The 25,435-nt window shown below is 35.0% G+C and overlaps 1 protein-coding gene across 1 annotated transcript in view; it reads left to right on the top strand.

The window, feature by feature from the left end:
- PTPRQ (protein tyrosine phosphatase receptor type Q) overlaps positions 1 to 25,435 on the top strand; it is a 194,975-nt gene that overhangs the window by 23,406 nt on the left and 146,134 nt on the right. Inside the window, exons 10-17 of the mRNA XM_029954974.1 lie at positions 5,554 to 5,731; positions 7,014 to 7,175; positions 7,267 to 7,446; positions 8,039 to 8,146; positions 8,288 to 8,569; positions 19,697 to 19,879; positions 20,203 to 20,304; positions 23,948 to 24,068. Coding sequence (XP_029810834.1) covers positions 5,554 to 5,731; positions 7,014 to 7,175; positions 7,267 to 7,446; positions 8,039 to 8,146; positions 8,288 to 8,569; positions 19,697 to 19,879; positions 20,203 to 20,304; positions 23,948 to 24,068 — 1,316 coding nt within the window. The remainder of the gene's footprint in view (positions 1 to 5,553; positions 5,732 to 7,013; positions 7,176 to 7,266; positions 7,447 to 8,038; positions 8,147 to 8,287; positions 8,570 to 19,696; positions 19,880 to 20,202; positions 20,305 to 23,947; positions 24,069 to 25,435) is intronic.

The following is a 25,435-nucleotide window of genomic DNA, read 5'->3' as shown; positions in this document are numbered from 1 at the left end:
CTGTAGAACTGAGGGCCTCAGCTTCTTGTTGGCTCTTTGACTGGAGACTAGCCTTAGTTCCATATCATAGAGGCCTCCCATAGTTTTGCCACAAGGATTGTCACAGCATGGCCATTTACTTCATTATGCTAGCAAGGAGAATCTACATAGTGTAAAGGAATCATGGGAATGATATCCTCTCACCTTTGCCTTATTCCATTGGTTATAAGCAAATCATCCTTTACTTGCAAAATGAGGGGACTAACAAATGCATGAATAGCTGGAGGTAGGAATAATAGAGGGGACCACCTGAGAGACTGTCCACCACAGTCTCCCAGTCACAGATCTATTAGAATAATCCTTCCAGATTCAAATGTATTACTTATTAGAGAAGTTACCAAATAATACTTGAGGACAGATGGGGAAAGTATGTATCTATATAAGAAATGTTACTCCTCAGTATCCTAGCAGAATGTCAATAGATACTATCTAAAATAATTGAGTCTTATCAGAGCAGTATAAAAATACTATTTAGTGATTTTAGAGGTAAACACCATGTGTATATCATGATGATATACATCATGTATATCATGATGATGAAACTTAAGACATGTTAAATTATAATCATCTTATGCTAGGCTTGATCTGATCTTATTACCATTGTTGAAATTATTTTTCCAGTTTCCTCTAATGGTTTGTTTGATTCCTAATAAATAGAGGATATCAAAGGATGCTGAAATATATATAAGATTTTACTTTCAATATTTAAGGAAATACTTGAAAAATATAAAATTTAATCTCAGGGTTTGAAGATTTTATTTCAATTTCCAAATTTTTAAAAAATCTTTAATGCTTTTTATTTATTTATGAGAGACAGAGACAGCATGAGCAGAGGAGGGTCAGGGAGAGAGGGAGATACAGAATCCAAAGACAGGCTCCAGGCTCTGAGCTAGCTGTCAGCACAGAGACCGACATGGGGCTTGAACCCACAAACCATGTGATCACGACCTGAGCTGAAGTTGGATACTTAACCAACTGAGCCACCCAGGTGCCCCTCAACTTCCAAATTTATATATGAATCTCATGTATAACGTACCTAATAAATCATTGGGAATCCAGCCTCTGCTAAAGTATTTGATGAACTCTGATAATAGGATTATTTACTACCACAGAATCAGCTTCTCTTCTATGAACTTTAAAATATTCTTTATGGCCTCCCAGACACGTATTTATTAAGTAATTATAAAGTACCTGGCACTCTGTTAGGTCAGAAAATACACAGATGAATAAGAAACTATCCTGTTATTTAAATATTTTGAACTGACTCATTTCTCTTCTAATGTTTACCAGACTGTCCCATGTCTCCTTTCTAGACCCACATGGTAGATTATAGTGGCTTTGAGCTTGGAATTTGGAACCAGGGAAATGTGTTTCAATCCTACCTCTGCTATGACTAGTTTTGTGAACTTGAACAGATGACATGGTAAACACATGGGTGAAACTACCTAGCACTGTATTTGACACATAGTAGTTTTCAATGTTAGTCTTTGTAGTAGTAACAGCAGTATGCAATGATTTCATTTTTTATCATTTGAAGATGATGGCCATGATTTCCCTAAGGATTAACGTCCTCAGTTTCTCAACAGCTATGGTTTCTGTATCCTTCATATTATTGATTAATCTCCTGTGTATATTTTCCAGTTTGTCAATGAGCCTCTTAATCAACTGAACAGAGTATTACATATGTAATTTGATTAGATTCCAACTGAGAAGATCTATTTTCTCCTTTGATGTTCATTTTCTACTTCTATCAATGCAAAGGATAAAATTAATTTCTTTGTAAGGCTCATTCCACTGAGACTAAAGTCTATAAAATCCTAACGTTGTCTCTCCATGGACTACTCTTAAGTTGAATTTCACACTCAGATTTCATCCTATACTTATTCTTCTGGTATAATCCTGGGACATTTTCTCCCCAAAGACACCATCTTGCTGCCTAGTGTTACAAATTTCTGAGATTCATACAGATACATCTTTTCATCTGTCATGTTTCACAATTATATCAATATTTGTCATTCGTGAACCTGAGAAAAAAGCCAGCTAAATGCCTGACCACTTGCTATGGAATGAAGCTGACAGGATTCAAGAGTAGTTTAGGAATGCTTGAGATAAAGTTTACCTTGTTTACCATTAGGAACAGAAACAGAATTACACCTTAAGAATTTGTCACCCAAATAATGTGCAATATCCATTACATTTCCAAGCACATGCTAATTGGAAACTTTTCTTTGTACCACTGCTTAATAGCAGCATAAATCATGTTACAATCTACAATAAAATATAGAAATATTTCTTAAGATAAGTTAAATGTTTCATTAACTCAATCCAGTAGACTTCTCTCTAGTGAGCCTAAATTGATAGATATAATAGAGATTTAAAAAATAAAATAAAATCACATTAGCTGTAATGAAGGTTATTACACATATAATCAGGTTGGTTTATACAGATGGATTAGGAATTTAACTCCGAAGAACCTCTACTTCTTTCACATAAATTCCAAAGATTCCTGGGTAGCATATGAGAGGCTTTCATGTTGATGAACTGTGACATTCCCTAACTCAGTTGTGCTCAACAAGGGGAGAGTTTGCTATCCAGTTGACAATTCCTGGGGACATTTTTCTTTGTCACAACTGGGGAGATGCTTCTAGTGGGTAGGGACCAAGGATGCTGCTAAACTTCCTACTACAACAACAAAAATTATTTTATACAGAATGTCAGTAGTGCTTAGGTTGAGAGCCTTTGGCTAACTCAATGAGTCTAAAGCCTTTCGGAGTTGCAGTGGGCCTCTTTTCCCTCTCGTTTCCCTCATCTCCACTTCAGCCCCTTCCAATGACTTCCTTAGTTCTAGTTCTTTCCTGTTATTTTTGCTCATAAAGTATTTTTTTCTTCCTTTGTAAAACCCAATATCCAATGCCTTTTAAAAGAGGCAAAGTATGAGAAATATTCCTGGCATGGCCCTCTCAGTGATAACTAATAACATTCTGGGTTATTACAAAACCGATGTTCAAATCATTGCCCTAGTTAGGGAGGGACTTTCCAGAATACCAGAATTTGGGAGAAATTCAGATAGTCAGAATTATTTAGGTCACCTTTTACATTAAATGGCGAGTTGTCAATAAAAATGCTTAACTTAGCTAATTGAGGGGATGCTATGGCTTAACTTTCAATAATTTATCTGACACAGAGTATAAAATATTGGGAGATTTAATGCAAAATTACAATTCCCAGGAAAATTGTTTATACTACCTCATTGTACCGTCTGTAGTGCTTTGTACACAATAGGTTCTTGAAGAGTGGCTGATTGATAGTGGAAACAGCTGTGTAGTTCAGGCGTAAACTATTGACTGGAATACCAGAGCATCTCTGAATTATGTGTCTGTGATTCATGCCCTCCCTGATTTCCCTGTGGAGGCAGAGCTGAACTGAGCCATTGGAAGATAGAAGACCTTAACTTGCCCCATATAGAGTTCCCTATCCAGAGTTCTTTATCACAACTTTTTTAGAATAGATCTTATAGGTGTCCCACTGCTTTTCATCAAAATATTTTTCTGGCTAAGGATGTAAACAAGATTTGGATAATTTTATTTTATAAATACCACTTGGAGAACTAGAGATGTCCTTAGATCCTTTCTCCATTCTTTTATCTCTCAGAAAAGTTATATTTAAATGACCTGCTCTTGTTGATGATTACACAAACTGCCTAAAAATTCCTTGTCTTCTTGATATTTTTCCTGAGCACCCTTACATTTTAAAAATACTAACTATTGATGTTATTTAGCAGTAAAAGCCCTATTTTTGGCTCTAGGACTAAAGACGCCCCCCCCCAAAATGTAAGATAATTAAAAGACAGGTGTACCAAAACTTGGATATAAATAAAGTGTTTATTATGTATTATAAATTTTGAGGGTATGAGAGCATGGAGTTGAAAAGGAATAAAATAATTTTCTTTTTTTTCAAAAAGGGTTTTGGAGGTGAGCTTTGAAACAGAACTTGAAAGGAAATAGACCCAAAGTGAATAGTTCTTGCAGTGTTTTCTATTTTTTCAAAATGATTTTATCTTGGAAAATTTTGCACAAATATGAGTAGAGAATGTGACAACCCCCTATTTGCCCATTACCTGGATTCAGTGATTAACATCCTGCCATTCTTGTGTCAGCTGTCTCCTATTGTTGCTGTTGCTTTGGATATATTTTAAGATAAAGTCCAGACTTCATTTGGCTCCTATATGTCTAACTAAGAACAAATCTCTAAAACTCATGGACATTTTAGTTCATTCACTGATTCCATTGCCACAACTATTAGAATTACTAATATTGTCTTGGTATCATCTAATATCTAGAATATATTCAAATTTTCCTGATTATCTTTAAAGCCTACGTTGGTAGGCATATTAATACTAATTAGAATCCAGAGTCTACACATTTCATTTGGTTGTTAAATGAAAGTAAACGTTTACTTTGATTACTGTTTAGTCTTATTTTCAAGGTTGAAGAAGTGCATACACAAAATACCTAATACTATGTGGCCCAAATACCCTTTCCTCAGTCAGTTATGCTGTGTGGGGAGGGAGAATGGAGTCATCTTGTTATCCAAATAGAAATTCCTACTGTATCTATCTGTAATGTTTCCTGATATTTTCACTTCTGTTACTTTGGTGAATGTGACATGTGTGAAGGACATTATGGGATCTAGGAGCAATCACAGTTACTTAAAATATCCTTTAGGTCAAGAGCTTTGGAGGGGCTGTTTAAAAGCTATTACCATGCTGTTCTGTTCCTGTCTTTAACTTCACTTGATTATAGCTAAACTGCCATTACTGATGTATCAAGCAGGCATGCAGGCCTCTCACACCTCATATACAAGTAAGAACACACAGATAGGGAAGCAAAGCATATTTTAATAAGGCAGTATGCCTAAAACACTTAGTTTTGAGGGTGAACAGTTTTAAAATAGTCTTGGGGTGCCTGGGTGGCTCAGTTGGTTAAGCCTCCGACTTCGGCTCAGGTCAGATCTCACGTTCGTGAGTTCGAGCCCCGCGTCAGGCTCTGTGCTGACGGCTAGCTCAGAGCCTGGAGCCTGTTTCCAGTTCTGTGTCTCCTTCTCTCCCTGACCCTCCCCCTCTCATGCTCTGTCTCTCCTGTATCAAAAATTAATAAAAAAACATTAAAAAAATTTTTTAAATAGTCTAGTTATGAAACCTTTGTATGAGGATGTCTAATTCTCCAATAAAGTAACTAACTCCAATCAGAAACAAGTATCTCCTTCATTCCAAAATATGGCATTGATCTCTTAAGATAATGGTGTGATCTGAATGGGTTAAAATGCTGCAGGAGTTTAGTAGCTTTAGGATGAAATCTGGGAATGTAATGAAGACAGTAATCATGGAAATAATATTATCTTTTTGAAAAGTGTGATTCCAAAGCTACTAGGTTTTCTAAATAAATACTTGAGTGAAGTCACTATTAAGTGTAACTGTTACAAATGGTCATTATAAGTGTCTGTCCTTAATTACAGTATATAAGTGATCCCACTGCTCCAGAATCTGTGAACATAGTAGAGTCGATGGCAGAATTATTTGAGGGCTCAGCAGAGATATCTTCAGACCTCTACTCGCTAGCTTCAGCTGTATATAACAGCCATCCACATAACTTTCCTGAGAGGAATAGAGCTGAAGACCAGCATTCAACAATAGGTAGGTACAATTTTTATGTTCGTTGAAACATATTCAGCTCCCCCCCGTACTAGCTAGCACAGATATGAACCTTAGCTTAGAGTTCAACCAAATTATTAATGGCTGGAGTCAGATTTTTTTTTCTTCAACTGTTGGATAACCTCATGCAGCAAATGGATATGCCACACAGGCAGAAGCTGGCCCCTCCTAACCCATCTGACCTTCCTCCTAGAGAAAGTTGCACCCTAGAGTCTCTGGCCAAGCTGCATAGACAATCAGTTATTACAGTTGCCAAAGCAGGTGTGATGGGGAGGGATTAACATATCTTCAAATCATTTACAGGCCTCACACTCTCTGCAGCTTTTGACTAATAGGTTTTCAAATGTCACTAAAGGTAAATAGGTCAGAAAGTTACAACCTAGTGCATGGGGTGATAAACAGGTGTAGGTGACCCAACGACATGGTGATGTCATTAGTATATACACTTGCTTTTCAGGGTCAATGGATCTTATTGTTTCTAGAAGAAAAATGTCATATATAGCAAATTTAAAATACTCGGTTACACAACACAGATCTAAATGACTCTCTGTTCATTCTAAAATGCTAAGTTAAAAGAACATTTTTTTCATTGTCTATTTTCTGATTTAGTTGTTGTTTCATTCCAAATTAGAAGTGTTATTTTATTGATGGTAGAATTAGTAAAAAAAAATATCACATTACATTCCATATGTGTTTTTTTCATTTACTGATCCATTTTTTTCCTGTGCAAAGATGAGCAACACTAAAAATTAAGAGGCCTACAATTTCTGATACAGATGTTTCCTTGAGTACTTTGTTTGGCCTAATTTTTATTGACCACTGTTGGAAGCACAGGTTCTTAATAAAAAAATAACGTTAGTAATTCTTATTCAGACATATTTTATGTGTCAGTTACCAAAGCATGCTTGTTTTAAAGCTCCATGGGCTTTAATAAAAGTGATTTTTGAGTCCAAATAAAAGTCTCATTTCTATAACATTTACATTGCAACATAGCATTGACTTCTAACATTTTAATTTGATATATTATCTAGTCTTTCCTTTAATAAAATTCCTAGCCCATCCTGTTGAGAAGGTTATATTTTCTCAAAACATTAATCTCATATTCCAGGATGTATTTATTATTAATTATGCACGTTTATTATTTTTACATATTTTTTATTTCATATAAAGGAGTACATGGAAAATGTGAAATCAAGTTTAAGATTTGACTCTGTGAGGAAAAACAATTTTGATAATGATTTTTTTAAAAACTGATTTCAAACAGGAATGGCAAGGAATCTGTATCTCACTGACATTGATGCTGAGCAGCTGTCTTATGTTATCAGGAGACTTGCACCTTTCACTGAGCACACTATCAGTGTATCTGCTTTCACCATCATGGGAGAAGGACCACCAACGGTTCTTAACGTTAGAACACGTGAGCAAGGTAAGAATGTATTTCCTTTGAAATAGTTACTTTTTTACTTTATAATACTTTTTCTTTTCATTCACATTAATTGTTCATTCTTCTTTACAAGTGCCAAGCTCCATTCAAATTATAAACTATAAAAATATTAGTTCTTCATCTGTTTTGTTATATTGGGATCCTCCAGAATATCCCAATGGAAAAATAACTCATTATACAATTTATGCAATGGAACTGGATACAAACAGAGCGTTCCAGATGACCACTACAGATAACAGCTTTCTCATAACAGGTAGAACAATCTTTTAAAACATTCCTGTTCTGATTAAAATATGCATCTCTTTCTACCTTAAACACTACAGGATACGGGGCTGTGTCATTTCAGACTTGATTGTGCTGTGCGGCCATGGATATCTTCAAAAATATGTTTGTAAATAACTCAACTAAATGGTTTTCTTTATATTTATCTGCAAAGAAATGACATCATCAGATTACAAGTATCATAGGTATATATTTAACAAAGGGAACTTTATATCTGGTACATTGAAAGGGGGTGTTACAAGCTTGAATGAATGAATGTGAAAATTCGTGGAAGGAACTCAGCTGACATGGTGTTTGTGCCGAGTCCACACAATCTTTGCAATGTGCCAAAAATAATTTATTCAGCTTCAGATGATTGCCCTAATATTCAGGAAATAACTGAAATATCATCAACATGGAAATGCCCTCAAGCCCAAGGAGTTTTGGGATAATGGGATTATAAGGAAACGGACTTGGAGAGCCAGCCTCCCAAATAAATTTTTTTCACTAGTCCTATGTCAAATGGTCCTAGAGTAAGAATGTTATTTCATAATCTTTAAACAAATTACCTGCTGTCATTATAGGGTTAAAGAAATACACAAAATATAAAATGAGAGTGGCTGCCTCAACCCATGTTGGAGAAAGTTCTTTGTCTGAGGAAAATGACATCTTTGTGAGGACTCCAGAAGATGGTAAGAATATCAGGTGCAGTTTTAATAAAAAGTAGCAAGTAGTATTGCATGCTTATTGCCATCTGCCTCATGCTGTCTTTAGTGTCTAAAGCAATAAGCATGAAAAATACATGTATTTAAAATTTTGTTTTCATCCTCCAGAACCAGAATCATCACCTCAAGATGTTAAAGTTATTGATGTTACTGCAACTGAAATAAATTTGAAGTGGTCACCTCCTGAGAAACCCAATGGGATTATTGTTGCTTATGAAGTGCTCTATAAAAATAGGGATACCTTGTTTCTGAAGAACACCTCAACCACAAACATAACTCTAAAGGACTTAAAACCTTACACCCTCTATAACATCTCTGTCAGGTCGTATACCAGATTTGGTCATGGCAATCAGTTATCTTCTTTACTTTCTGTAAGGACTTCTGAGACTGGTAAGTTTTTGGTTTGTTGTTTAATAATACATAGTAATGAAATAAACATGGCTGACAATTGTCATACTGTTTATATTTTAAATCACATAAAATTGCTTATTTTTTTTTGTATAACACAAAAATTTGGTTTTTTTTCTGTTAAGGTATGGAAAAAGGCTTACCATGTAAAATTTTTTTAACATTTATTTATTTTTGAAAGACAGAGACAGAGCATAAATGGAGGAGGAACAGAGAGAGAGGGAGACACAGAATTCAAAGCAGGCTTCAGGCTCTGAGCTATCAGCACAGAGCCCGACATGGGGCTCTGGGGCTCAAACCTATGAATAGTGAGATCATGACCTGAGCTGAAGTCAGAGTCTTAACTGACTGAGCCACCCAGGCACGCCCTTACTGTGTAAATCTTTAAAGTCTGATTTATATATATATAGGAACTCCAAAATAGTATCTGTGAATTTTTCAAATGAAAGACCTTGAGAAACCAAAGATTCTTTCCTGTAAAATTGGGGTTGAATAACCACATGCTTTCAAATTAGGTAAAAGCAGAGACACACTCATAAAAATAGATTCCCCTGGTCCAATGAGGTATGTATATAGAAGGAGGTGCAGAATGGGAGCACAGGACACACATGCCTGGTTAAGCCTTATGCAGGAGGTAGCATTTGACCCGGATCTTGAAGAGTAGGGTAGAATGAATGTTATCAAAGTCGTTGGGCTGGAGGGGAGGGGAGTATCCCTTCTAAAGGAAATCATGGAAGCAAGAATTATGCACCTGTGTTTCAGTTTCAGTGATGGAAGTACAAATAGCAGAAAATAAGACATTTTGCCTGATGATCTTAGTTTGTTTATTTTATGTTTATAATCCTATATTGGAGCAGCACTCTTAAGCCAACTCTGTAATTTGTATTGAGAATTAATAACTAAATAAAGTTACTGTTTTATTCCTACTTTTAATAAATTAAATATTTTTTTTGAATGGTTGCTCACTGAACCATGCAGAATTTCTATTCCTGTCAGTTATAAATGGCCAAATATCAGCAATTTCACAAGGTTCATCCAGATGCTAGATGTGTGGCCCGGTCTCTAACCTTGAGGATCTAGGTACCTAGTAAAGCAACTTATCTTTGACCACGAGTATCTTCTTGAGACTGGTCACTGAAACTAATAAAACGAGATGACACAGAAGAGCCCATAGAGAATGACAGTAGTTGTAATTGCAGAAATGAAAGAGTAATGAAAGGAACATTTTATAGCTTTAAGAGTTATCTCTTAAGATGAGATCTAATGGATGTTAAACTGTATATGGGCATGTTTCATTGCTTTTATTAAAATGTTGTACCTTAAGTAAGTATTTTTACAAGAAAAAATTTGTTTACCTGATCTAGCTTTATTTTAAACTGGGTCAAGGAAAGAAACAAGCATATTTTAAATACCTGCAAAGTGCATTGGGCTCTGCTGTTGGCTTTTACCTTTTTAATTCTAGAATAAAGCATTAAAATATTATTATCTTCATTGCCTAATGAAAAACAGGTCTGAGGGGTCCATCCCTTCAATAAATAGTCACACAAATATGCCGAGCCCTACTGGGAATATGACACTTTAAAGGAAAATGAATTTCTGATCTCCTAAAGTTAAAATTAACTGGTGGATATTTAGTTGCTTAAGGTCACCCAGCTGGTAAGTGATGAAGCTAGAATTGGAATCCAACTTCATCAGACTATTTCCTGTCACAGTACAATCTGTTTTAGAAGCCATCAGTAAAGTTGATAAATTATAGAATATATCTAGGATCTCTGTTAACTGTTGGCAGTGGTTATTTTGCTGCTTGGGCTGTGCACAGCATGAGAAAGGAAAGTAAGAACTTTCAAAGTTACTGTTATGATATGAAACAACCACTATCTGCACGAATGGTTATAAAATACTTCACCACTTAAATGGTCACAGCATCAGGAACACCTTATCTTAATGATTACCTATAGAATAATCTTTTGTTGTTGTTTGCTAATTATTGCACATGTGCAATCTTTTACTTAGCATTAGAAAATTAATTACACTTTCATTTTATTATCTGTGGTATGAGCTTAATTCTAAGGCAGGGATAATAAACCTTAAGTGAATGTAAGAATTCAACTTGACATGTAGTTAAAAATTGGGAATATTGAGAAAGAATGAAATCTGGCCATTTGTAGTAAAGTGGATGGACCTTGAGGGTGTCATGCTAAGTGAAATAAGTCAGGCAGAGAAGGACAGATACCATATATTTTCCCTCATAGGTCTCACAGGAGAAACCTAACAGAGGGCCATAGGGAGGGGAACGGGGAAAGAGAGTTGGGGAGAGAGAGACACACAAACCATGAGAGACTATTGAATACTGAAAACAGAGGGCTGAAGTGGGAGGGGGAGGGAGGAAGTGGCTGTTGGTCATGGAAGGGGGGCACTTGTGGGGAGAAGCACTGGGTGTTATATGGAAACCAATTTGACAATAAACTATTATTTTTAAAAATTGAGAATATTAGTTTTGGAAGGTGTCTTAGAAAATACATAGAACCCTTTATTTTATAGATATGGAGAGCTAGAAATACTTGAGTGAAATGACTAAAAAATCAGAGTAGATGAGAAGTAATGTTTCTCACTTGGAATGAGTGAGAAAGCCTCCTGAGCCAGTGAGAAAAATAAAGGAAAAACTTATACTAGGGCTCACTGGCTCACCCATTTGGGTAGCTGTAGGGTCATTTTGACCCTAGACTCTTCAGAAGCAAAACAAGCCTAATAACAGGGCACAGTGTTCATCCAGACTTCTAATTTCTAGCTCTCTGAACTGAATTAGGGCAGTCTCAACGACTTTGCATTCTTCATCTAAATGAAAATGGTGGACACTGAAGTCTACATTAGTGACTTTTCCTATAGTATGTTTGCTACACCAGTTTTAGCTCTTTTTGCAAAAGAGGAAGCTCGAATTCTGAGCAGTCTCAAGGTGTCATTTAAAGCAATATGTACTCATGTCCCTGTCCCAAGGCTTCCTATTCTTATTAAATAAAATAAATTCATCCTCTACTCGTGTTATAAAAACCAAGAGCCCACTTTTCAATATTGTTTCATGAGAAATTGAGGGATGAAGTTAGCAATGTATTAATGCTACTTGTTACAAATAAATAAATAATTTGTTCACATCCTTTTTTTGATTGGAAAATCATAGTTTACTAATGCCTAAAAGTAAAATACTCTTGTGTTCAAGCAGAAAAGTTCAATACAAGTTTGATCTCATGAATGTGTATGTGTGTGTGTTTTAAGTATAGAATGTGTAGTTGACAAACACATGAGATCAATTTATGTTTTTTTCCACTTAGAGTTCAATAATCACATAAAGAACTTTAAGTTCTCATACAAATTACCTTTTGAGGTTTTCTGTATATTATTTTTCCTTTTTAAGACATAACTTTTCTTTATACTAACAAAATTCCTTGAATATGTATATTCTTCTGTATATTCTTTTTCCTTTTTAAGACTAACTTTTCTTTATACTAACAAAATTCCTTGAATATGTCTGATTTGGGATAAAAGCCATTAGTGGGTAGTAACTTACATGTTGATCAAAACTTTGTATAGGACTTTATAAATTTATTTATGTTAATAAATAGCATTTAAAAGTTTTTCTATGGATTACTAAAACTGTATATTCCAAACAATAATCTTTAGGCACACTCAAGGTAACTTCTCACTTCCTCTTTTAGGATTATTGTGGCCAGACTTATTTTTTATTTTTATTTTTTAAACAGATTTAGCATATTCCAACTGCTTATAACAATTACTTTTTCTTCATGAATTCTCTATTTTACACAATACTTGTCCAATTGGACATGCTATGTTAGTTCAGAAAACTCTTTAAGTGCATCATTACTCTCCCAAATCAGTAAGTCATCAAGTCTGTCTTCTTTATTTTCCCTCAACCCAGCACTGGTTATCCCCTAAGGATACAGGAATAAAAATGCAAAGGATATCAGCCTGGAGTCAGGGATGCATATTTATATTCTGACTACTGGTGATAGGCACACAGCTTCAGAGGGACAACTCAACAAATTCCAATGAGAATTTTTCAAAATCAGAAATTATACTGAGTTATAAAGTTCAAGCATAGCATTACTAATTCCTTTTTTTCTTCCAGTTAAAGAGCTATTCAAGTCAATCTTGTTTTGCTTAGCTTTGAATTTGTCTTGCTTTAAAATATGTTTTATGTCCTTTTGAACATATTTATTTATTCCCTGAACAGGTTTTATTGATTCCATATCATATGCATTGTAGATACAGCAGTGAGTAAGACAAAATCCCTACTTTCTTGGAACTTACCATTCTAGAGGTTTCACAGTGAACAAATACTATATATGACTTTGGTACCAGTATATTCTAGGAAGAAAAGAAAATCAGGGGAAGAGAGAGTTATTAGTAAGCAGGCTTTGAGGTAGAGGACCGGGAGAAACCCTGTCTGAAGAAACTATATTTGCCTGGGAACATTAACAATCTATAGGAGTAAACTAGATGAGACTAGGGAAGAAAAGTGCTCCAGAAGGAAGAATAGCAATAGCCAAGTTCCTGAAGTGGAAAGATACTGTATGTCGTTGAAGGAGAACAGAGCATTTCTTTCCTTGGAGTAGTCTGAGTTATGGGGAGAGAATTAGCAGATGAGGAGCGAGAGCTTGGCAAAGGTGGACTGTGCAGATTTTTGGGTGTCATTCTGAGAGGTTTGGAATTTAATTGTAATGGGTAGCTATTGAATTATGACAAGAACATGATATGATTTGCAGTTTGGGAAGATCACCACTGACTATGTTGAATTAGGAAATGAAAAAAAGTCAGAATTAATTCCTAGGTATTTGGTTGGAATATCTGGGTGAATGGTGGTGTTGCAGTATTACCACAACACCCAGGATTTGTTGCTTCATGCCTTCGAAGAATGAAGAGGTGGACACAAAATGAGCATCAGGCAAAAGTTTATTACAGTATAAGAGAGTATGAAAGCTCTCTAGTGAGAGGGGACATTCGAAAGTGAATGCCTGTAACTATAAGCAAGGGTCCTTGTATTATAAGGTTCTGGTCACACCACCCCCTTCCCCCACCTTTTCCTTTTGTTCCTTCTCAGGTTCCACCCTCATTGGCTTGATAACTCTAGGTGCTGGAATGTTCTTTCCTGATTGGCTGGCTCATTTCCATTGTATGAGGGGTGGTCTATGGCCATACTGTTCCTTTTGGTCATAGATTTTATGGTCTACTACTTGTTTTTAGTCAGATCTTTTGTCAGATTCCTGAGGGAAACCTGAGGGGGAGTAGGTGGTGTCTGTTACAATCTTAAGAGGACACTTATGCCTGAGGGGGCTTGCTGTGGTCAGGCATTCCCAGCATTGCTCTGATATATGTGCTTTTCCTCACCCAGGGACCTCAGACCCTAATCTTTCCTTTTCTGCCTATTTTATACTATCTTTCCCTACTATGGTGATACCATTTACTGAGATAGGGAAGTCTGGAGAAGTCAGTTTGGAGAAAATTCAGTTTTGTTTTGACCATGTTTTAAATATCTGAGTACCTGTCATGAAGGCAATTGGATATGTAAGTTTGGAATTCTGGATAATCCAGAGTTGAATATACAATTTGAAGGCACTACCATATCTCTGGTATTCAAAATCAAGGGATGAGATAAAGTCACATCAGAGGGAGTGTAGATAGAGATAGAAAGAAGACATAGACCTATGTCATGTTGCAATATGGCCTACAGACTTTGGGAAGTCAGGGAGCATTTAGTCAAGGACTAAGCAGAAGCGGGCAGTGGTGAGATAAGAAAAAAAGCAGAGAAGGTTGTGTATAGGAAGGCAAGTGAATAAATATTTTCAGGTGGATGGAATTTACTTTTTATGTCCAATGTTGCTCATAATGAAGTAAGATGAGGGCATATAATTAATTAGTGGTTTGGCAATATGGACATCACTGATGACTTCATGATAGTAGATGTCATGGAAATAGTGGGGGAAAATGACTGACTGAAGTGAGATTAAGGAGGAATGATAGATTTAAAAAGGAGGAAAATGAGTAAAGGCAAATTTTGAGGATTTTTGATATGATGTAGAGGCCAAAATGGAGCAATAGTTGAAAGGGCGAAGAGAATCAATAGTCTTTTTTTTTCTCTTTTGCGGTGATATATGTATGTGTTTTCTCATGCATACAATATGGGAATTCAACAAAGAGAGAAAGATCAATAACACAACAGGGGGGGAATAACTGCAATTCTAAAGTCTTGGACTAGATAGAATAGAATCTAGTCTAGCACAGAATCTAGGCAAATATCCATTGACTGATGAATGGATAAAGAAGTGGAATATAGGGGCGCCTGGGTAGCTCAGTCAGTTAAGCATCTGACTTCAGCTCAGGTCATGATCTCACGGTTCATGGGTTCGAGCCCCGCATCAGGCTCTTTGCTAACTGCTAGCTCAGAGCCTGGAGCCTGTCTTCAGATCCTGTGACTCCTTCTGTCTCTGATCCTCCCCTGCTCACACTCTCTTTCTCTCTCTCTCTCTCTCAAAAATAAAGACATTAAAAAAAGTGGTATATATACACAATGGAATATTACTGAGCCACCAAAAAGAATGAAATCTTGCCATTTGTAATAATGTGGATGGAGCCAGAGTATTATCCTAAGTTAAATAAGTCAGAGAAAGACAAATACCATATGATTTTAGTCATATGTGGAATTAAAGAAACAAAACAGGTGAACATGGTTCGGGAGGAAGAGACAGAGAGAGAGAGAGAGAGAGGCAAACCAAAAAACAAACTTTTAATTATAGAGAACAAACTGAAGGTTACTATAAGGGAGGTGGGAGGAGGATGGTATAAATGGGTGATGTGTATTAAGGAAGACATTGGGTGTTGTATGTAAAGTGATGAATCACTAAATTGTACTCCTGAAACTAATATTATGCTATATATTAACAAACTGGAATTTAAATAGAAAAGAATTGCAGGGCTAGGACTAAATGGAGTAAGAGAAGACAGTTAAAGGAAAATTCGTGGTAGGAAGATAATGCAGTTCTTTTATGAGTGTTCTTATTTTCTCAATGAAGTGAGAAGCAAGTTTATCAGCTTTGAATAAGAAGGAGGGATACTGGATAATGGTGGACAGAAAAGATGGTGAAAACATATGTAACAGAGGGAAGACTGAACTGACTAAAGTAATACATAGGTTGGTGTGCAGTGGAAAAGATTATTTGAAATTTGAAGTTAAAATTTAAATAAGGCTAGTTAGCATGGAATTTTGTTTTGTTCAGACATTTTCAGCTGTTCATTGCAGATCTGGAACTAGCGCTGAGTTTGGTTTAACCCAAATTGGAATTTTGTTGGAAAGTGAGATGGACAAAGGAGTTGATGGAAATTGCTAGAGACTGTTTTTGTGGCAAGCAGTGGACTCTTGCCCAAGTAAGTAGGGAGATGAAGACCTGAGGGAGATGATGAATCTGAAGATTGGATGAGAGTTAAAGAATTTTTGGAGTGTCAGTACAAGGGTCAGTAAACTGAAAAGATAGGAAGTGCTCCCAAAGGAAGGAATACTGGTAATAACAAGGTCTCAGGTACTGCCATGAAAGCTAGTGGTTAAATTGAAGTGGAAGAAAAATTGGAATTATGGAGGTAAGGAATACAGAGTCCAGGGAATCGGAAAAATCATTTGCATTGATGTTGACATCATTTAAGACTGGTAGAAAGCCAGTCCAGTCATCTAGGTGATAAATGTTTTCTTTTTTTTTTTTAATTTAATTTTAAATCCTCATAGTTAACATAAAGTGTTATATTAGTTTCATGTGTACAATACAGTGATCCAACAATTCCATACATTACCCAGAGCTCATCATGATAGGTGCACTTATTTAACCCATTCTCCTCCCCTCCTTCCCTTTTAGGTGATAACATTTTTGAGGTGTTTGAAGAAGTGGCATGGTGTCACTAGATGACTGTCTTAAGGAGGGATAGCACTGAGGGGTAGCACAAGAGTTCTTCAGGAAGAAGGAAGGAGCAGTGATCTGGATATGGCAAAGATGAGCAATAAATACATTTAGTCAACTCCCAGGACCTATGGTTATTGGGGTTGTAGGAGAAAAATGAATGACTACCTGTTATCCAAGAATGCTAAGATATAATGTTATCAGCAGGTCTTAGAGACAGAAGGTTGAGAAAGCATTCAGAGTAGTTTTTGAGGATTTTTTTCAATGTAATGGATTGGTTTGGGAAGGTACTAGAGATTTTGAGTGTATGCAAAAGGATTATATTGTGAATTATATTGCTACATTAAACTATGCATTGGATTATAATTCTTCCCAAAGTTTTAGAAATATTAACATTTTTCTGTCTGTTTTTCCTCTTAAGTGTGCCCTAGATGCAACTCACTTCATAAGAGGTAACATTTGGAGACAGGTGGTATTGCATCTACATTTTGAAGGCTTCTGAATTTTATTTTTCTGTTTCATTAAACTTGTTAATAGTAACTTTTATATCCATTATATTTTGAGTGCCAATAAACAGGTTCAATTCTTTCTTTTGAAATGAATACTCTTTTTTTTAAAAAAAAAAGTTTATTTATTTTGAGAGAGAAAGAGAGACGAGCTGAGGAGGGGAGGTAGAGGGGGAGGGAGCAGAAGATCCGAAGCGGGTTTTGTGCTGACAGCAGAAAGTTCAATGCGGGGCTCAAACCCATGACGATGAGATCATGACCTGAGCAGAAGTCCAACAGTTAATCGACCAAGCCACCCCAGGTGCCTCTGAAAGGAAATATTCTTATAATAGGACTTTATAATGGCAATAATGATTGCATTAGTTTATATTGTTTAACCCCTCATATTAGTTATTATTGTTACTCTTTCTTTGCAGGCAATTTTTAAACCATTATCTTTGCATCTGTGGTCTTTCATTTCTAGTGAATATTTTTCTGCCTAAAATGCATTGTTTTTAATTTTATTCATTGAGGATTTTTTTGGTTTTGACTGACTGAATATGTTTTTATTTGCTCTTGTTAATTTTTCTGGGGATAGAATTCTAGTTGTTTTTCAGTTGAGGTCAGTTGTCAGTCTAATTGTCATTTCTATGTGGATGACCTGTTTTGTTTTGTTTTCTGGTACTGTTAAGATCTTCTCTTTTTTGTTATTTGTACTATTACAATGTGTATCTAAATATGATTGTTTTAAAATATATTCCTGCTTGGAACTTATTGAGATTCCCTGACCTGAACTTTGATATCTTTCAACAGTTTTGAAAATCTCAGACATAACCCTTTTAAATATTTATTCTTCCTCCTCCTTTCTGTTATCTATCTTAAACTCCTTTAGTATATTCTCTATGTTGCTTATCTGCTATTTTATATTTTCCATATTTTTTTCCACTGAGCTCCATTGTTGATAATTTCTCAATACTGTCATTCTTTTTACTAAACTCCTCTCTATCTCTATCTAATATGTTCTTTTATATGTCAAAATAATTTTAATTTCAGTTATTTTGTTTTCCTATTGTAAAAGGCCTGTCGTTCTCATTCAAGTCTGCTTGGCTATATGTTTCATTTATTATCTAAAGAATAAATAATTCTTTGCTCATATTTTCAAATCTTTTTGATCTCTTGAAACACATTAAGCATTCATATTTTTATTCTTTGGCAATTTCGATATCTGAAGCCTGTGTGTGTGTGTGTGTGTGTGTGTGTGTGTGTGTGTGTGTGAGAGAGAGAGAGAGAGAGAGAGAGAGAGAGAGAGAGAGAGTTAGATTTTTTTTTTTCCGTTTTTCTTTGCTGTATTTATTGGTGCCTGATTTGCTATCAGTCAGCATATTTTTCTTGAAATTTATCTGTGATAAATTTATATGGCCTGAGTTGAAGTTGAGTTAGTTCCTTCTGAGAGGATTTATGTTTGCTTCGCGCAAGAAAAATAAAATCTCCTCTGTCCTCTTTGGCGTGGTGGGCTTCTTCTCACTTGCCCTTCCCTGCGGGTGAACACACCATATTATACAAGAACCACAGCTACCACTCACACTGAACTCTGTGGTACTCTGCAGAAGAATTCAAGGTCCCTGCTAAAGTTGTCCAGTAAAATGGTTGAAATTGCATTCTTTAGGTTTTCCAAAGGAATATCCCTTATTCTTCTCCTGGCCCAAGACTTTCAGTTCTTTATCTGGCACTCCCCGCAGCTGTTAATGCAAAAACTCAGCTCCACTGGGATTGACCAGTACCTTCTGAGACAAAGCTGGTCCTAGTACCAGCTTCCATTTCAAGATACCTGTTTTTACTGTGTGTGTGTGTGTGTGTGTGTGTGTGTGTGTGTGTGTGTCCTTTAACTTTTTTGCTTTTGCTTTTTGGCCACCACAGATTTCCAGTTTTCTTGTCAACTCTGAGATTCCTTTAAATAAAAGTTTATTTTAATTTTATGAAGGATTGTAATGGTTTTAGTTAAGAGAGTCATTCAGTGTAGAGTTTCTATTTCAATATTTACTAGAATCAGAGTCTCACATGTAGTATTAATATTTGAACATATGTAGAGAACTCTTTTGTGACCATTGCATTTCATACAATAAGAACAGTAGTAGGTAGATATATCCAGCTAGTATTTTATTTAATGATATCATTAAATAAATAAATAACCAGGACACTGTTTTCCTGCCAGATCTAATGTGCAACATTGTACCTAGGAGGGATTCCTTGCCTTGTCATACATCTTATTGTATACAAAAACTAATTATTAATATTTTATACATTATTATTATTAATCAAAGGCAGAATTGATTTTTAGGTGTTTTTCAATTTTTTTTCCATCTGTGTGATCTTCAGCAATAGCTTAGTACTATCTCAAATATTTTAATAAAAATACCACCTATAAGCATTATTCTGTAGAATTATAGTATAAATTTTCTTTTGAGATGAAATTTTTTCTATATGGTTTTAAGTATGTAAGTTATGTGTATCTTATTCCATTTAGGATGTTTATTACAATTACACTAGTGAATGTTCTTATATACATTTTGTAGTCTACTTAAGTCAAAACTTCTGCAAAATGGATTTTTTCAGAATATATTTTTAGGATGGAATTACCTTGTGCATTTATGTTTTTGTTTTTTCCCCAGTGCCTGATAGTGCACCAGAAAATATTACTTACAAAAATATGTCTTCTGGAGAGATTGAGCTATCATTCCTTCCTCCGAGAAATCCTAATGGAATCATACAAAAATATACAATTTATATCAGAAGAAGTAGTGGAAATGAGGAAAGAACTATAAATACAACCTCTTTGACCCAGAGCATTAAAGGTAAAAATATTTAATATTGCACCTTTATGTTTGTATTGACAATGTGGCTACAAAATAATAGCTTGCTTCTATATTATAAATGGGCTTTTTGGTTAAATGGGCTAGGAGTTTATTACAGTCACATGAAGGAATACTCTAAGTCAATCGTTTGTGACCTTATCCTATACCATTTTTTCATTGTAATAGGACTTACTATCTGAAAGAACTACATTTTCATTTAATTTTTACTTTTGGAAGATTAAGAGTCATTTCATCATTTGCTTCCTGCCTATTATTAAAGGATATTTTGTAAGTTTTAACTTATCTATTTAATTTCTCTTTAGGATTGAAGAAATACACCCAGTACAAGATTGAGGTATCTGCTAGTACCCTCAGGGGTGAAGGAGTTCGGAGCGTACCCATCAGTGTACTGACTGAAGAAGATGGTAAATATGGTGGTGGACACTGGTGTATTTTGAATCCATCACATCTCAGAAAAACATGTATATACAATGAAGATATAATTTGAAAATTCTTTTAGACTTGGGTGTCTGTGATGTGCATGTCAGCATTACACAGAGATTTCACTGTCACGGAATAAAGAACCTAGCAAAGTCAGCTTTATGTTCAATAAAATCAGGCATAAAATGTTCTTTTTTGATCCTCAAGTCATCCATGCTGTGTAAAAAATCAGTAATTTTTTTTCATGGGAATTTTTAAGGCTGAAATTTCAGTTTGAATGATTTGAATATCAACTAATGTATGTTATGACTGTGTTTTTCAACTTTAATGTTCATAAGAATAGACATTTACATCAGTTTTGTAGTAGATTCTGTTATGTCAGCCTGCAACCTGTTTTTTTTTCTTTTACTATATTAGGACTAGCTTGCTAATGAGTTCAGGCCAGTGTCCAGGTTTCTCTACATAATTTTCCAAGGTGCCATTCCTGAATGTTAATAGTGTTCATATTGAATATTTAAACATGTCTTTTTCTAAACCTGAATAAAATCAACTTTACTACTGAGACCACTTAACACTGGTACCTCACCAAGTTCTAGGCATATATCATGCTAAGAAAATTGCTTTTGAGGAATATATTTGGGATTTGGATTTGCATTTTATGTTTTATACATTGTATATATTCGAGACTGTTATTTTATTTTTATTTCTGCAAAAGGAAGTCCTATTGCCACGGTTGGTCTTTCCTAGTCATTACCTCTACTTATTATGCTTATTTATCCATCAAAATTCACCTGTCCAGCTTTTCATTTTTTTTCATAATTCAATTCTTTGTGCTGAAAGAAATTGAAAATTAAGAAATAAATCCTTCTAAATGGGACAATTGTTAAAGGCTAGGACAGGGTGGGGGTTAGCTCTTTTTTTCCCATCTTAGATAATGCCTAACAAAGATGTACTAGATCATTTAAGCAATGCCCTTCTGGACATAGTACCCACACCCCCCAACCCTTCTCAGTTTAATGAAATAGTCCTGATGGTAAGAATCTGATATATTAAAAAAATTTTTATAATGTTTATTTATTTTTGAGAGAGACAGAGATAGAGCTTGAGCATGGGAGGGGCAGAGAGAGAGAGAGAAAGAGAGAGACACAGACCCGAAGCAGGCTCCAGGCTCCGAGTTGTCAGCACAGAGCCTGACACAAGGCTCTAACTCACAGACCATAAAATCATGACCTGAGCTGAAGTCGGACGTCCTCTAACTGAGCCACCCAGGTGCCCCAGAATCTGAGATCTTATAAGAAGGAACCTAGACCAGTAGTGAATATATATTCCAAGAAGATGGAGCTTTTTACTACTCAAATCAATAGTTTCAACTATACAGTGCATCTGAATTGCTTAGACTGTTAAAGTTCACCATGGTGAACTTAGCATCTAAGTCATTGGTCAAGTCATTGATATAATTACTAATTAAGGGGGCAAAGAACCAGACTCCTTTATTGAAAAATTATGACAAATCAAGAATGGATAAAGGACTGAGATGCTTTGTATTTTGGGTATTAGGTGCTCATTGCCTTCATGAAACTTGCAGTTTAGTAGAAAAGGTCTAAATTCAATAAGTGTATGGACAAATAGTTTTTATAACTTTAATATTTTCCCCAAACTACTCCTCAAAATGATAAGAGGGATGTTAGCTACTCTGAGGTATGAGAGGGAGTGTACCTGAGTAAGTTACATCTAAGCTGTGACCTGAGGGAAGGGGACTGAAAAGGCAAGATGAGAGATAGGAAAGATCATACCAGATGGAGGGAGAAAGAGGCTTGATGCACATCCTTCTCCACGATTCTCATATGCTTTGTTATGATGAATTGGACAGATTGCAAAAGATATCATTGCATTTATGTATTCTAATTTTTCTCTTTCTTTAAAATAAATTTGACTGGAAGTTTGTACCTCTTAATCCCTTGTACCAATTTCATTTTTTTAAGATTGTGTTTCAGAATACAAATGCCAATACGATTAAAACTTAGTCTGCTGTAGTAGATATACAGTATTTTGTTTAGATAGACATGTTAATTATATTTAGTTAGCAATAAAAAGTTTCACATAAAAAGTAAAATACCCACAGATATACTGAAATTAAAAATAAAACACTCAGAATTATTTGATATTTGAAATAAAAGTCTTACAGCATATTATAGAATAGAAATACTTAGTTACAACAGATTATATTCTATCAGTGCTGTTTTTGATTGAAATTCTATTTTCCAACAATAAACAAAGGTTAAGTTTTACAAAGATGTTAGGGAAAATATCATAGGCTTTCGTTCTGACAAATGAAAGAGTTCTCAGAAGTAATTCATATCTTGGGAACTAGACATCTCCAAGTGATATATGGATTCTTGTGATAATCAATATTTGATAGCATTTTTATTATAGTGCCAGTGGGAATAGAAAATAAAAATACCAATACAGCTGTCACCATTATTCCTCAGAATTCATCTCATAAAACTTTTCTCTGTTCAGTAATTTTGTTGTTGTTGAAAAATTGTTGTTACTAAAATAGTGAAAGCATCCATAAACATCACACATGCTTATGTACACATACAACTCTGGTTGAGCTTATTCAGAAAATAAAAAAGAATTTAAAATAGGTAGCATTTTCTTTAAATTATTGGAAACAGTGATCTGCACGTGTGCTAATCTATAAGTTAACATTGTTCAAAAATCTGAACAAATTGTTAAAGCTTCTATTAGCTACCTATGAGTTTACTTTCAATATATGACTATAACAATGATAAAAATTTTAGTAATTTATACCCTTCTCTATGCAAAAAGTTATATATTAATCTTCTAGGACATTACTGTGGTGTTACACAGGAGCTGAGAAATGCCATTCTTTATATTTTATATAAATGTAAATATGAACTTAACTAACTCTATTGTAGTAATTTTTGTAGTGCTTATTTAGTGCAGAATGGCTAAGGTATTTTGGATTCTTCCTCTATTCTGGCGGAATTAGAAGTAGACCCTAACCTGTCCATATTCTTATTTATGTGTTGGGTTTCTTTTCTTTGTCACCACTCAATTTTGAGGACTCAGTGAACAGATTTTGATACTATTTTACAGTTTAATGACAACTGAAATTGAGGAATGTAGTTTTTATTTGTGAGGTCAGTCATTTTAACTGCTCTCCCACTGTTATGCTTATCACTTTACCACTTCTTGAATGTGTGATTTTTTTTCCACTTCTTTTTATTGTTTGAGGAGCACTTTTACAACATATTATATTTATTCACCCAAGTAGTTTTATTTTTACTAGAGGATGATAATTTACCAAGATGTACTTGAACAGTAGGTGAATCACTGTGATGTGACATACCCCTTGTTCTTTTTTCTCATGAAATATTTTTTTCCATTGAATCACAGAAACAGATGTTCTAACACCACCATGCAAAATCTCTTTTTATCATCTCATTTTGAGAGTAAACAATTAGTCTCCCATGCTCATGGGGAAACACTGCACCTGATTCATTTACCAGAATGTTTATATTGAAAATTTTGTGCATTGCTATTTTAGCCTTATCTTGTATATGTTTAATAAAATGTATTATCCTGACCCTAACTTTTCAGCTCCAGGTTCTCCTCCCCAAGACTTCTCGGTAAAACAGTTGTCTGGTGTCACGGTGAAGTTGTCATGGCAACCACCCCTGGAGCCAAATGGAATTATCCTCTATTACACAGTTTATGTCTGGTAAGAATTTTTTTCTTTTTTGGAAATAGTTCTGAGAACAAGTTTTAATCTGTAACATAATAGGAATGTAGTTTTTTTTATTTCAGAATGTGATGCTACATTAGGAACCTGATTATTAATAGGCTAGTTAATATGTGTTTTTTAAGAAATAAGTTTTTCCCATACTATGTAGAAGTCCAAGCATAGTCAAATAATATAACTTTTGTACATAAAAAGTATATGTTATGCATAATATATCAAGAGTCTGCTCATAAAACCCACTGATTTATCAACTTATGTGAATACATGCATATAATTTTAAACTCAGAGTTTTCCACAAACATCCTCTATGTCACTGTCTTTGCAGGTTTCTTTGAGAGGAATAATTTCAACTAAAGTTTAACTAAAAGATATTTATTCATAAACCTGTTATTTAGGGTTACTTTTCCCATGAAATTTAAGTAGTGTACCTATTTTTTCTGATCACCTTACACTGATTACCAATTTATTTTTCACTTGTGAAAAAGAAGAAATCCCATAGCACATCTCATGTCAATTGACAACATGACTCCACTGATGCATGAAAACTCACTAGTGAAAGACCCTCACTTTGATCTCATGTAAGTCCTCTTAGAAAGATTTACCAGTCATATAATTCCTAGTGGATTTTAAATATTTCAATTTAGAAAACACAATTTACACAATACTTTATAGAACATGGGCATGTCTTACATTTATGTTCCTGACTTGAAAATCCAATACTGAGAGGTTACAATATTTTAAGGAAAGCTACTCTTCTCTTTCCTAAATTAAGATTTTTTTCTTTCCCTAATCTTTCTTTAAATCCTTTACATACTGCTTATTGGGGGGTATACTTCCTGGGTTTTTTTTTTCATTGCATGACTCCTAGTAATTTTGCCTAGTCATGGCAAAATTGAGAGTGACTTGAGAGATGTCAGTGAGAAAGAAGCAATGAAAAAAAGGTCAGCATTTTCCTCTGTGGTCCAGTTCATTTGTTTATGCATTTTTCATTACTTCATTCAACAAAACTGATAAAGTTCCTATATACCAGTGAACAAGACACACATAAGACTCCTGCCCCCAAGGAGCCTACATTCTGAAGGGATAGCTGGACTATATCCCATAAAGAAACAAATGAGGGAAAGGTGGGAGGGAAAGAGGGCTACTTTTTTTTTTCCATAATATTTTATTGTCAAATTGTTTTCCATACAACACCCAGTGCTCTTCCCCTCAAGTGCCCTCCACCATCACCACCACCTGTCTTCCCCCCTCCCCCCTCCCCCCCAACCCTCAGTTCATTCTCAGCTTTCAATAGTCTCTCAAGTTCTGCATCCCTCTCTCTCCCCAACTCTCTCTCCCTCCTCTGT

This window comes from Suricata suricatta, chromosome 10, assembly GCF_006229205.1.
Source record: "Suricata suricatta isolate VVHF042 chromosome 10, meerkat_22Aug2017_6uvM2_HiC, whole genome shotgun sequence".
NCBI lineage: Eukaryota > Metazoa > Chordata > Mammalia > Carnivora > Herpestidae > Suricata > Suricata suricatta.
This window is presented reverse-complemented; position numbering and strand designations above follow the sequence as displayed.